The sequence below is a fragment of the Chamaea fasciata genome, unplaced genomic scaffold (assembly GCF_029207755.1).
Source record: "Chamaea fasciata isolate MVZ Bird 193981 ecotype frontalis unplaced genomic scaffold, bChaFas1.0.hap1 SCAF_4, whole genome shotgun sequence".
Lineage (NCBI taxonomy): Eukaryota > Metazoa > Chordata > Aves > Passeriformes > Sylviidae > Chamaea > Chamaea fasciata.
In genome coordinates this window covers 14,787,773-14,800,362 of record NW_027094089.1, presented here as the reverse complement: position 1 = coordinate 14,800,362, position 12,590 = coordinate 14,787,773, and the positions used below count along the sequence as shown (strand labels likewise).

The following is a 12,590-nucleotide window of genomic DNA, read 5'->3' as shown; positions in this document are numbered from 1 at the left end:
AAATATATAGCAAATTTAATTTGTCCAAAGCAGGCTTGTTCTTCACTTGTTCAGGTGTTAAGTCCTGAAGGGTAACATGAGTCAGGTTTCACTGTAGAAATCTCTAGACCTTCAGTGCTCCCTTATGGTGCTCCTGGTGTAGCAGCTTTGTGCAGGCACCAGGGAGAGCCTTTTGTCCATGTTCTGTAACATGGGGTGCTAGTTTAATTGATCTTGCAGGAGCTGAGTTAAAATTAGTCAAGTCTGTGTTTAGTAGACAGGTTTGAAAGGTTGTAAAAATATTTATTTAAATGTGGGCTTGTACATACGCTTTAAGGCAGCCTAAAAATCAGCTGAATTTTGAAGTACAGCTAGAAAACCTATAATGTTAATGCAGGATGCCCTCATCTCACTTTCTAAGTGTTTATCACTTGATTATTGAAATATTTTTGGATGTTTTAAATGTCTTTGTTACCAGTGTAAATTATTAATTATCATCTTTTATTCCTTATCTCCAGAGCAAACTGAAAAAAAAAAAAATTACTGCTACAAAAGTTACTGTTTTATTCAAAATGTTGTCTCTTGACTCTTCAAGGTGGCAGATTTGAATAAGCGAAGAGAAAGCAGGTCCCTAAAACTTTTTAGTTAAACATTTTTACTAGCCTAATGTTTGAAGGGTTCTGAAAGTGGTTGCTTCACAAATCTGGTGTACAAAAATAAGCTCTAAAAGAATCTCCTCTACCAGCCCAGAAAGAATGTATTGAAGGAAAGCTTTTTTTAATAGCACAATTAGTTATGCAAAATGTAATGGTTGTGGCATTTATCAGTCAGCAAACACTTTGCCTCTTATTCAGGTTACTTGTGATCTCTCTTTGAAATTGCACTGTCATGGAATTTGTTTCTTGGATTGAAGAAGAAATGCTTATGACAGATCTCAAGAAGCCTTTTCTATTGATACTACATTATTATTCAATGAAACAGTCAAAGACAGGTGATTAACTGAAAAATATGACTGCTCCATTTTTTTTCCAGATCTTACAAAATCTTAAAATTAATGCAGATGCTGAAGGTTAAAATGCCCCATAGCAAATACACCCCTGTCTGTAATGCTGCTCAGTTCTGTAATTCTGAAACAAGACTATCTTCTGTTCTGTGTTTGTCTAGATAACAATCATGCTAATAATTTTCCTCCTTCCTGTTTAAAAGATCTTCTATCTTGTATCTGTATGCATATGTGCAGTCTAACCATCTTTTTGTAATGTAGCTGTGATATGGCTCAAGTCATTGCTTAAATTACACATTCCAGATTGAAAATACATTTGCAGAACACATTCAGAGACTTTTTTTTTGCTTAACATGGACAGTATTCAACTGAGTCAAGATTATTTCTAAAAAAAATGGCTACCTAAGAATTACTAGTTGTTTTACTTTTGTTTCTATAACATATTTTTTTGTGTATTTATAAAATACTTATTCTTCAGGTAATCTAAATATTTTAGGTTTTGTGAAGTTGCAGGTAAACTGAAGCTTACCAAGGGAAGTTGAGCTGTTCATTTTGTTATCAATAATATCACAAGCATAGTTCAGTAATATTGGAAGGGAACACTGAATTCTGCCCCCAGTAATGTGTGAGCATTATGGTGAGCACAGCAGGCTCTTGATAGGAAGGGCAATTGCCTTGTGCATTTGAAGACAGGAGGCATATACAAATTTTTGTTGAGTTAATGCTGCAGAAGTGTTCTAAATGCAGTCAGTTAAATTGAGAACTGACTGAGTGGTCAAATGAAGCAATACATCTTAGTACTGAAAAAGGGTATGACAAACTTTTTGGTGGATTTGAAATCCAGTTTCAAATTTGAAGTTGTAATGATGTTTCTTCAGTGTATTTCAAAACCACTGATAATTTTTGACCCTACTTGAACAGCACCAAAGACTTTGTAAGCAGCATAGAACTCCTCTTTGTTGATCAATGGCTTTAAAAGGTTGTTTATAGGATTATGAGTCTTACTTTCTCTTTTTTATATGAGCTGTATGTTAAATTTATCATATTTCATGCCAACAACCAAATGCAAAACACACATTGCACATGCATTTAAGTATTAATATTTAAATTTGCTAACAAATTATAATGAAGGTCCAAAGAATTAGTAGTATCTATTATGTAAACTGCATTTTAAATCTACTGACCAGTTTCAGTATTGGTTGTCTTTGTGAATATACTCCACATGTTTAAAAATCAAAAAAGCAGGAAAACTGATCTTGTTCGTACTCTTAATCAGCTTTGCTCCTTTAAAACCATCATTTCCAGTTAACAGCTGAAGATAAAAAATATACTGTTATAAGCCTTAGAGAAAACTTTCTAGGAGCTCCTTACTATCTTCATAATGATTCTGTTTTTCTAAGTTTTGGAGCAAGAACTTTGATTATGTGCAGTGTTTGCCTTTCCTTCTTCTACAGGTAAACTGTTTCACATTGACTTTGGTTATATTTTGGGCCGGGACCCCAAGCCCCTTCCTCCCCCGATGAAGCTGAACAAGGAGATGGTGGAAGGCATGGGAGGCACCCAGAGCGAGCAGTACCAGGAGTTCCGTAAGCAGTGCTACACAGCCTTCCTCCACCTCCGCAGGTAACAGCATTGGGTTTATGCCAAAACTCATTAGAACCACTCTAAAGCCACTCTAAAGAGTAAATGAATTGCTGACATGTTTCTGTTGAAAATTTAAACCTTGTTTAAATGTGAACACAAGAATTTGTCTGAAACAAAGGAATGAAAACATCACAGTGTTGGTGTAATGTGGAGGGTGAATGTAGTTGTTCAAGTTGAAGTCCCCAGTTTTGCTTGTTTAATAACTTTAAAAGCTTCATTTCATAACTCAAGTCGGATATTAAATTATATTTCTTTTTGGGTATGTTTTTGCCCTTAAGCTTCTTTTCCTCTGATTATTGATGATCAAGGAACTGTCATTTTAATTTAAGTCATGACTCATTTGCTGCTTTATCCTCCTCCAGTTTAAATTAGTGATGATCAAATTCTTTGGCTTGAGGATGACACGTACATATGCTTAGTTCAGTTCAGCTCCTGTGGAACAAAAATTAGCAACTTGTAGTGACAATCAAGCATGTTAGAAATTTCTTTAAATACCCAGAATTGTGGCAGCTAAAAACTCTTTAGATTCTGGTGTCTGTGAACCAACAGATCTTTCTTTTAAATTTGGAATCAACTTCATTCTTTTGCAGTGACTGTATTACTTACCCATCAACTTTCTGAAATAAGTAGCTCATTTTTATTCTGTTTGAGTAGAGCACAGGTATATACTCTTGGTCTATCCAGGGATCTGATTTAGCATGTCTTCAATGAAGCGGAAAGATTTTCATTTTAATATCAAAGATTACCTAATAGAAGCCTTCAAATATGTGTAAGAAATTGGTAATACAGTAAAGCTTATGGGAAAAGTGCCTGGAATATGGAAAGCAGCCAGTGATAAGAAATAAAATGCTGCATTGGTAGTTCTTCAATTGATTAAAGGAAGAAGACTAAGGAGTTGGTCTAGGAACTGACATTATTAATAGGTTAAAAAGCCATTTAGCAATTTCAGAAAACCAGTGGCATGTTACCAGCCAGCAATATTCATGACTTCAAAGAACAGTCCAACTTCTGAACTTTGCTTTGCTTAAATAAGTGTTTCTTATTTCTCATATACTTGACATATACTTGTTCTTATTGTTTAAATCTAGCTATTTCAGTGGAAAGGTCTGTTGTGTCAGTGAAAGATTATTAAATGAATTAATTTATGTAATGATTTGCTACAAAGATCATCAGTAAATGTGTAGTATAGTGGTAATTTGGGTATACAACTAAACTGTAAATCAAGATAGTTTCATTTTTAATGTCCAGAATTGTAGTTGTAATTATAGTATCGCCAGAATTTTACTTTATCGGAAAACATTTTTAAATAACTGGGGATAAATATCCTTAAGGCTTACAACAATACAGTATGATAATATTAGGATTATTGTAACTATTACTTTAAGCAGCTAGAAGTAAAAATGATTAGGATTACTTGTTAAAAAATAATAATTGCATGTGGAACACTTCAGTTCTAACAGTTCTGCATATTGACAGAAACTTACTCACAGACACATCTTCCAGCCAAGCAGTGTGAAATCATAACCTCTGATAGCTAAAACAAAATGCAAACTCTGTTACCTCCATCAGATTGTGCTTTATTTTAGTTCTTTATTTCCCTGGGGAATACCCAGTTCTCTACATATTTCAAGTGTTGTATCTTGGTGTATCAGAATTCCTGGTGGAATGGATGTTACATAGTGAAAAAAATGTAACAATTTTTAAAGTTACAAGTGAAAGAATAGTTTTGTCCATTGTTTCTGGTTGTAAGCAGTTTGGCATATGATCATTATTGTATGTTCTTTAGTTAGTTTGGGGGATTTTCGTGGGGAGTAGGAATAAGGAGGTGCTTTCTACTTTTTTGAGCATCAGTAATCAGTTGTGTTTGTCAGCAGTGCTGTAGTGAAGGAGCAGCTGCTGCATTCTGAATGTGTTGCAGGGCAAATTGTGGCTGTCAGCAGAACTTGCATCTTCACTAGTGTTGTAGCAGTCTTTTATGTTTTCATTATGCTTGTTGAGCCTGTTTAAAGATGTTTAAATCCTACCACGTGTCAGCATTTCCTTTCCACCAAGAATTTCCTGCTTACACATCTTCAGCAGATTAGCTAGTGTCACAAAATGGATCATTTGTCCTACCTCCTTGCTCAGGGAGGGTCATTCCAGAGCACATGGCACACAGTTATGTTCAAAACGTTCTGGAATATCTCTACTGAGGGAGACTCTGCATCCTCTCTGGGCAATCTGTGGCAGCAAAGCATCTAGTTCAGAGCATTTCAGAACTTTTTTCCAGAGTGAGTCTCTAGATTGTTTTGTTCCTTCCAAGTAAGGGTTTCCCCTGCATTAGTCCTGTGAGAAGCTTGCTGTTCAGTTTGAGTTATGGACGAAGGAGTAGGAGGTAAGTAGGAGTAGGGACAGAAGCTGTAGTTTGGGCTGAGATTTTTTTTCCCTGTGTGGGTGAGGTTGTCCCGTTGGCCAGAGCAGTTTTTTTCCCCAGTCTGTTCTCAGTTTAGTCACTGAGGGTGCTGTCCAGATCTGAATGGAAGCACTGTGCGCAACAAGTGGAAAGCTGTGATGGCCCTTGGGAAGTGCTGCTCCTTTGGAAAGGTTGTAGCTAGGCAGTGCAGGGTCTGGATAGTGTTCTAAAAGCTGGGATTAGATGGTGAAGACAGAAGAGCAAAAGTGAAGCTGGGTGAGATCAGGTCCATAGTCACTGAGTTTGGACTGTGAGAAGATACTTGGGGAAGACTAAATGCTGTAATTTATTACAGCTAACTGCAACATTACAATGATTAGGGAGTGTTCATGCTCTTGAGAAGAGAATTGAGTTGTGGGGGATGTCATGTTCCACTGAAAGAGAATTAGTATTAAGGCATTTTAAACTTAGAAATTTTGAGTTGGACCAGGTAAGCAGGGCCTTAGTTTGGGACTGCAGATTACTGTATACCTTCCTGTCTTTGTCTTAATAGCGGATGTTTGTAGCTTCAAATTTGGTAGAATATTGCAAAGTCAACACCCTAAATATTTGATTGGTTTAGGACATCTGTATGCAAAGGGTCTGGTAAATACTGAAAAAATAAATAAAGGAATGCTTAGGATCAAACAGGTATTTGAGATAAACTACTTAAAAACAAAAGTTGCTGTTCTCAGAAAACAGCAATGAGAATTTGACCTTTTGTCTGATGTGGTTTTTTTTCTTGATATATGAGACCTCTTCTGTGTAGAAGTAGTGCCTTTTTGTTGAATTTCTTTAACAGTACTTCATGTTCAAACCAGAAGTTAATCAACCTTCAGTGCAGCCGAGTCCTCATTTATTTTGTGAGTTAATTTGTACTGAATTTGAAGAAAGCAAAGAATGATGTGAGGAAGATTTAGGTTTTGGTTTAGGTACTCCATTAAATCTTCTTAAAACTAGGAAAACCTGGCTCACAGTTTGTTCTGGCTGTGGATGGATGTCACCTGTTTCAGAGGCCTTTCTAATATAGACGTCAATGATAAGTGATAGCCCTTGCTTGACAAAGGTGTTTGATTTTTTACAAGTCAGGCTTCTAACTCGGGTGATTCCGCAAAATCTCTCCTTAGGTGAGTTTGGGCTGTCAATTCCCCAGCTGTAAACCTGACGGCGTATTTGCCAAAGAAGTTAGCTGTAAGAAGGATAGCAGTTGATTACTGAGTTAATAGAAATGTTGTGAAGGGCAGAGGACAGACCTGCATATAGTATAGTGAGAAATTCTTCCTTAATTTTAGGGTTTTTTCTACTCCACACTCCCTCCAAATTACCTTTCCTTGATTTTTTTCCCCCCCAAGTGTGTTTCTTCAGGTAATCTTGTTGGTCAAGAATCAGAAGACTTCATTGTATGGAACAGAACCATCTCTTAACTGGCATCTAACAATGATGCCTAGACTTTTAAAACCTTTTTTCACAAGCCTCCATCACATATATAGCTCCAATAACCTATAGTGCTTATAAGCTTTTATCCTTTGTACAGCTGAAGAGCAAAAGGGATTCTGAGACTTTGGATTCTGTATCAGTTTGAAGGGAAAACTACTGAAGGTACCAATAGCCTGGTAAGAGAGTTGAGAGCACGTACCTGTAACATTTAAGCAGGTTTAAAAAGAAATTTGTGAGTTTCAGGCAAGTAGAAGAAAAAATCATTAAAATCTGTGGTGTCTGTTCCTAGCAGCAGAGCAACCTTACTGCCAGATTCCTTAGCCAGACCCAAAACAAAATGATAGAGTTAACTTTTCTTCTTTCAATTTGTCATAAAAGTAATTTTCCTGACTCCTGCCCCTGGGGAAGTGAAGTAAAACTGCTGAAAGAAATAAAGCGCTGAAGATTTCTAGCCAAACAGTTGATTTTAATGCTGTCCTTATAATGTTTTAAAACTTAAATTGGAATGTCTTAGACAGTGTTAGTTAATAAATAAAGTGTCAAGAGTTTTTATTGGAATTAGGTTTTTCTATAGAGATGTCTTTCTGAGCAATATTTACTTTGTAAAATGCAGCTATGAAGCAGACCTTTTGTTTAGTTGAAGTACTTTGTACTCCTTGCAGTTGTCAGCTGATATATATTCAGCAGCTTCCTAGTAAACAAGTTTTGCTGCTATCATCCATTTTCTATCATCTGTGATGCTCCTGGTTCTCTTAGCAGTATTTCAAGTGGTGAAGTCAGTAACATCTTTTGTGTCTTAAAGGGAACTAGATCTTTTTGCAGAGGGAGTTTCAGTTTGCATTGAACTGCTTGAAAATTATCCTTTGATAAAGAAACTGACAGCTAATTTTTTGCAAGGTCAAAATGGTGTTCTTTAAAAAAAAATTGTCATGAGTGCTTCCAATACCATTTTAAAGATGAAAAGTTTTGTTTCTTATAATGGCTTAAAACTCCTGTATCTTTTAATGGTTATAGATGACATTTATACTTTCTAAGTGTACTGTGCTACCACTGTTACTGGAGCTTAACTGAGCAACTGAAGACTTGGATCTGGTCACATATTTAACTCATTATGTCAAAAGCCTTTGCAGTGATTGGAAAAATGATTTTTTCTACTTATGGAGACTTCATCTCTTAGAATATGTATCATGCTGCTGTATCATTTGTTAATAAAAAATAACCTTTAAATCAGTATTTTAGCATATGTTTATCCTACCAGAGGTAGAAAATGGCATTAAAACTAAAAATATATTAAATCATTGTTTGTATTTGATGTGTCTCTGAGTAAATTTTCTGACAATTTTAGAAAGTTGTAACAAAATCAGAGCATTTCATTCAGTTTTGGCAGTTTGAGAGATTTTGAAGGTAAACATTGATAGTTTATATCAGTATCTTGTGTTCTTTAACACAAATACTTTCAATTAGTATTAAAAAATGGATCTTTGAAGCATTAACAGTTCTTACCAAGTTTGATGATGAGTTCTTAAGTTACATTACAAAATGTCTTTTGCACCATTTACAATGTGTTTTATCTAATTTGCTCTTCTGCTTAGGTATTCCAACTTGATCTTGAATTTATTTTCCCTTATGGTGGATGCCAACATTCCAGATATTGCTCTTGAACCTGACAAGACTGTAAAAAAGGTAATCACAAAACTTTCACTGTCTTTCAGTAACCCCGGATATCTCATTATGAATTTTTCATTCACTTGTGATGGTGACTTATTTGTGTCTCACCTGAAAATACTTGCTCCTGTTTCATAAGCTTTGAGCAATATCTGGAAACACTGAAGTTAAAGATAGGAGAATGTACTTGGAGAACACTTTGCATGTGTGCCTGTGAATACAGAATGGCTTTTTATCATACATAGAATGCTACATACTCTGTTCTAGTACTCTGTTCCACTGCGTATTTTAGCTAAAACCAGTGTTTCCACCTTTCTAAACTAAGGAAAAGTGAAGCAGTCAATGCTGACTGTGTCATTAAAGATTGTTCTATCTGGTCTAGAAACCTTTAAGTCATGGATGGGTTTATAAAACTAGTCTTCTTCTAGATAAAAAAGTCTACTGAAAGATTTAAATCTTCAGTCTACTGAAGATTTAAAACCAGTAGGCTGGTATATCTTCAACAAGAAATTTTTGTTCATTGTGAAGGCAGACTTGTGTCCCATAATTCTACCTTTGTCCTTTTATACCAGCTTAAGTCATTCTTCTCCATTTGGTGTTTGAGCAATAGTTGACATGAAAAATACTAGATACATCTCCATCTAGATTTCATTACACTTACATTTTAGACAAATGTTGGGGCTTTATAATCTGATTTATAACCTGATTTACAGTGAAGGGCTATCTGTTTTAATTACCCAAAAGACTTTGTGGAGCCTATGTATCCAGTGGAAATTAGTTTAGTGTAATTCTTGTTCAAGCGGTAGATTGTCTCTCAGATGGGCTGTTCTTCACTGTTTTAAGTAAGCTATGATAGCAGAGATTCAGAATCTTCAAATATTTCATGTTCTAATACAATTTCCTTAAAGAAAACTAAATTGTGACTTGCACAAATTTTTCCTTTTCTCTTCAAGGATCCAAGCATTTCTGTTTAGAGTTTCTTGGTTTCAAATCGATACAGAGTTCTTGCAGCTGTTCAGTTCCAAATCCAGGAAGCGAAGCCAGTCACGAGTGCTGTGTTTTGTGGTAAAGATGACGATTTTCCCTCCACTCAGCTGTTTTTCTGAGAAAATGACAGCAAATTATTTCTTCTTATCAATACTTGGACCTCACTTCTGTACCTAAATGTCCTACAGATTGTGTAGGTTACTTACATAGAGCATAGGAGATTAAAACTTGAAGCAGGCAACTGAAATAGTTCAATACCTGCCAAGTTTGGGAAGTAACTACACTTAGGTAGACACATCTTCTTTTCAAGGAAGAGACCTTCCCAACAGTGTGCAAGTCCTATCTTAAGAATTTCGTCTTTATAAACAAGACACATTTGGCTCTGCTTACTCATTGAAAACATGAGTGATACAGTAAAGAGGGGGAAGATCTTTTGGATTGCAAAGTCTAGTATTAAATGCACCATAAATCCTAGTAAAATTTGAAGTACGCATCAACAGGTAGAGCAGGGGTTAATTTGGGGCAAGTTTGTACTTGACTGTAACAGTCATCAGGAGCTCAAACCAGTGGTTTCATTGAACTTCAGAAGTGCTGGTTCTTCAGTGTTTGCACCAGTAAGTTGGAGACTTAGGATACATTTTAATCTTATTACTAGTCCAGGGTTCCCTGTCATTTGATCACATCATCCCAGAATGGCTTGGGCTGGAAGGGATTTTAAAGATGATGTCATTCCATCCCCCTGCCATGGGCCACTTCCACTAGGGCAGGTTGCTCATGTGACAGTGTTGTTTATCCTTGCCTTGAATGTGTTCTTGTGAGCTCTGATATTTTTGCCAAGTCTTCTGATACTTACTGCTCATTAACATGCAATATCCTTGTTTCTTATTCATATCTTGGCAGTGCATTTTATGGTGGAAAATTCTCTAGAAATGCTTTCAAAGGGTATATGCCTTCAGTAATTAATGATAATAGGATGTTGGGTTCTGTAAAGTACTTGTAAAGGATAGTTTTAATATAGCAATAGTTGGGAATTTTCAGACACTTGAATACTCTTTTACTGTATGTAAATTTCCAATATAATTTTATTGACTTAACAAATCGATACAGAATTGAAAGCCAGAAAATCTTTTCTGCAGCTGAGAGTTATGTTACAGTTCACTTATGTACAACAGTTAAAAATCAAAATTATGTAAATCATGACGGTATTGCATACATTTGGAGATGATGAAAAGCAGCAAAATCGAAAAGGAAATTCACAGAGTATTCTGAGTTGGAAAGGACCCACAAGGGTCATCAGGTCCAGTTCTTAAGTAAGTGGTCCATGTGGGATTAAACCCGCAACTGTGGCGTTACCAGTGCATGCTCTGACCACCTGAACTCTGAATTAGATCCATGTAGTTACTTCTAAATTCCATTACAAAGTAGAAATAACAGTGCTTTCTTTCATTGCATGAAAAGAGCACAAGCTTAGTTGTTACATGACAGATCACTATTAGATCAAATGCCGAAATTAGTTACTGGGATTCTGAGCTTCACAGTGCTGCATCTTGGTGAACTGTGACGTTTATCCTCATGGGAGATTCCAGGCTGTCCATTCACAGAGGCTTTAAAATGTCAAAGCACATAGAACTAAAAAGTAAGGCAAGTGTTTCTGATAGGGAATGCAAATCACTTTGAGAAAGATCCTACTTCGCCAGGTTCTTTTAAGTTAATTTGGAGTGTGCTTGTTCCTTTAAAAAGAAAAACAAAACCCACACAATAAGGTATTGCCAGAAGATAGCCAAATTGTTCAGCTCTCTCAAGTTTAGTTATCTTATATAAACTTTTTTTTTTTTTTCTTTTCTGACAGCTCAGCTATTTCTGACCCCTGTTGACAGTTTGGTATTTTTGGTTCAAAGTTATCCTTTAAGTATACTCCTTAAATTTGTGCAAAAATAATACATCATCCTGGGATCCCCTAAAGAGTGGGTAAGCAGAGGAGTCTTCCATGAAACAGCTGTTGATATTATGATCTGATGGATGCTTATGACAATGTTCAAAGCTCCTGTGAAAGTAATTGTTTTCTTTAGTTTTCAATTTTTCATTTTACTATCTTACTTCTAAATGATAAATCAGAAAACAGCTTTAAATGGACAAGGATCAGAATCATCTTAACCTGTTATATAACAGTGAATAGGTTACTGTTGTTTGTTTTGTTGGTTTTTTTAATGACGTACCAGAAAACTTGTTTGGGGTGTTAAATACCCATTAGCCCATCTGAAATCAGTTATAAGTTTTGTTAGAACTAATAAAAAAAAGGAACAAGGTACCTTGCCTCTCTTGGTGTGAGTGGCAAGTTGATTCAGTCATTTAACAAGGTAATACTGTACCTTGTTGTAGAAAAATTGAATAAATGCTTTCAGCATCTCAATTGATTTTTATTTTTTCCCTAAAGCTTTAACAAAAAATCCATATATATTTCAACAGACTCAGATTAGGTAAAGGTCCATTTTGGACTGACCTGCAAAATTAAATTACCTTTGATATGTGAGACCAGTCAATAGCCATTTCAGTCAGGATATCACTTTTACAGAAGACAAAGGTGGAGATTTACAAATGTTCCTGGATCTAAGAAGGTGTCCTGGTGAAGAGTAGAGGTGAAGTTCATAGTCAGCATTTTCCTCATTGGTGCTGTAGTGGCAGCATTTATGCTCACTTTTCTGTAGGGCCCTTCTTTTGCATTAGGGACCTGAAGCCACTCAGGCTCTGGGCTTACAGGCAACAAGATAGGTTAGCTTTATCTCAGTCTGGAGATTACTGAGAATACTAGTTTGATGATGAAACTGCAAGGAGAGTAATTTCCTTTTTTGTAAAACAAAGGAATGCTTACTGAAGTAGTATATATATTATATATCTTACAATGCCTATTGAAATATTACACTGCAATTATTTTGTCAAACAATTAGTTTGACATAAAGATCTTTGATACTGGAACTTTTCAGCAGGCATAGCTATGCTGCTGTTATGAAATATTATGCTGTTATTAATATTACTGCCATTATGAATTATTCTAAAAGCTATTGCTAAAGAAAGACTTTTCTTTAACGGCCACAATTTTGCTTCGTCAAAGTGAAAGCATTGTTAGATGTATGAAAGAATAGTTAGAGGGTAGCTGAACTCCCGATCTAACCTTTGTCTTCAGCAAAGGGGCATCCTGTGCTACTAGTGAGCAGGGAGATGCTTTGCAGGAAGTGTCTGCTTGCTGGTTACAAGAAGGTGTTAAAAACTGCATCCAGATATAATTTTTGTGTTCCCCTTTTCTAAATTTTCAGCAAATAATCTACTGTGGTCTGAGAGCCAGAATGAAGGTTTGATTTTAATAAGAGTACACATATTCTAAATAAAACTAAACTTTGCATCTACCATATGGTATTCTACCATGGGCTAGAATAAAAGAAATTGAAA

General features: G+C 35.7%; 1 protein-coding gene across 3 annotated transcripts in view; it reads left to right on the top strand.

The window, feature by feature from the left end:
• Window positions 1–12,590, top strand: part of PIK3C3 (phosphatidylinositol 3-kinase catalytic subunit type 3) — a 68,665-nt gene that overhangs the window by 43,818 nt on the left and 12,257 nt on the right. For 2 of the 3 annotated variants that reach the window (XM_066180882.1, XM_066180880.1), the window contains 2 exons: window positions 2,437–2,605; window positions 8,087–8,177. In XM_066180882.1, the coding sequence (XP_066036979.1) occupies window positions 2,437–2,605; window positions 8,087–8,177 (260 nt within the window). Of the gene's footprint in view, window positions 1–2,412; window positions 2,606–8,086; window positions 8,178–12,590 lie in introns of all 3 variants that reach the window. The other variant, XM_066180881.1, reaches the window with a different exon arrangement.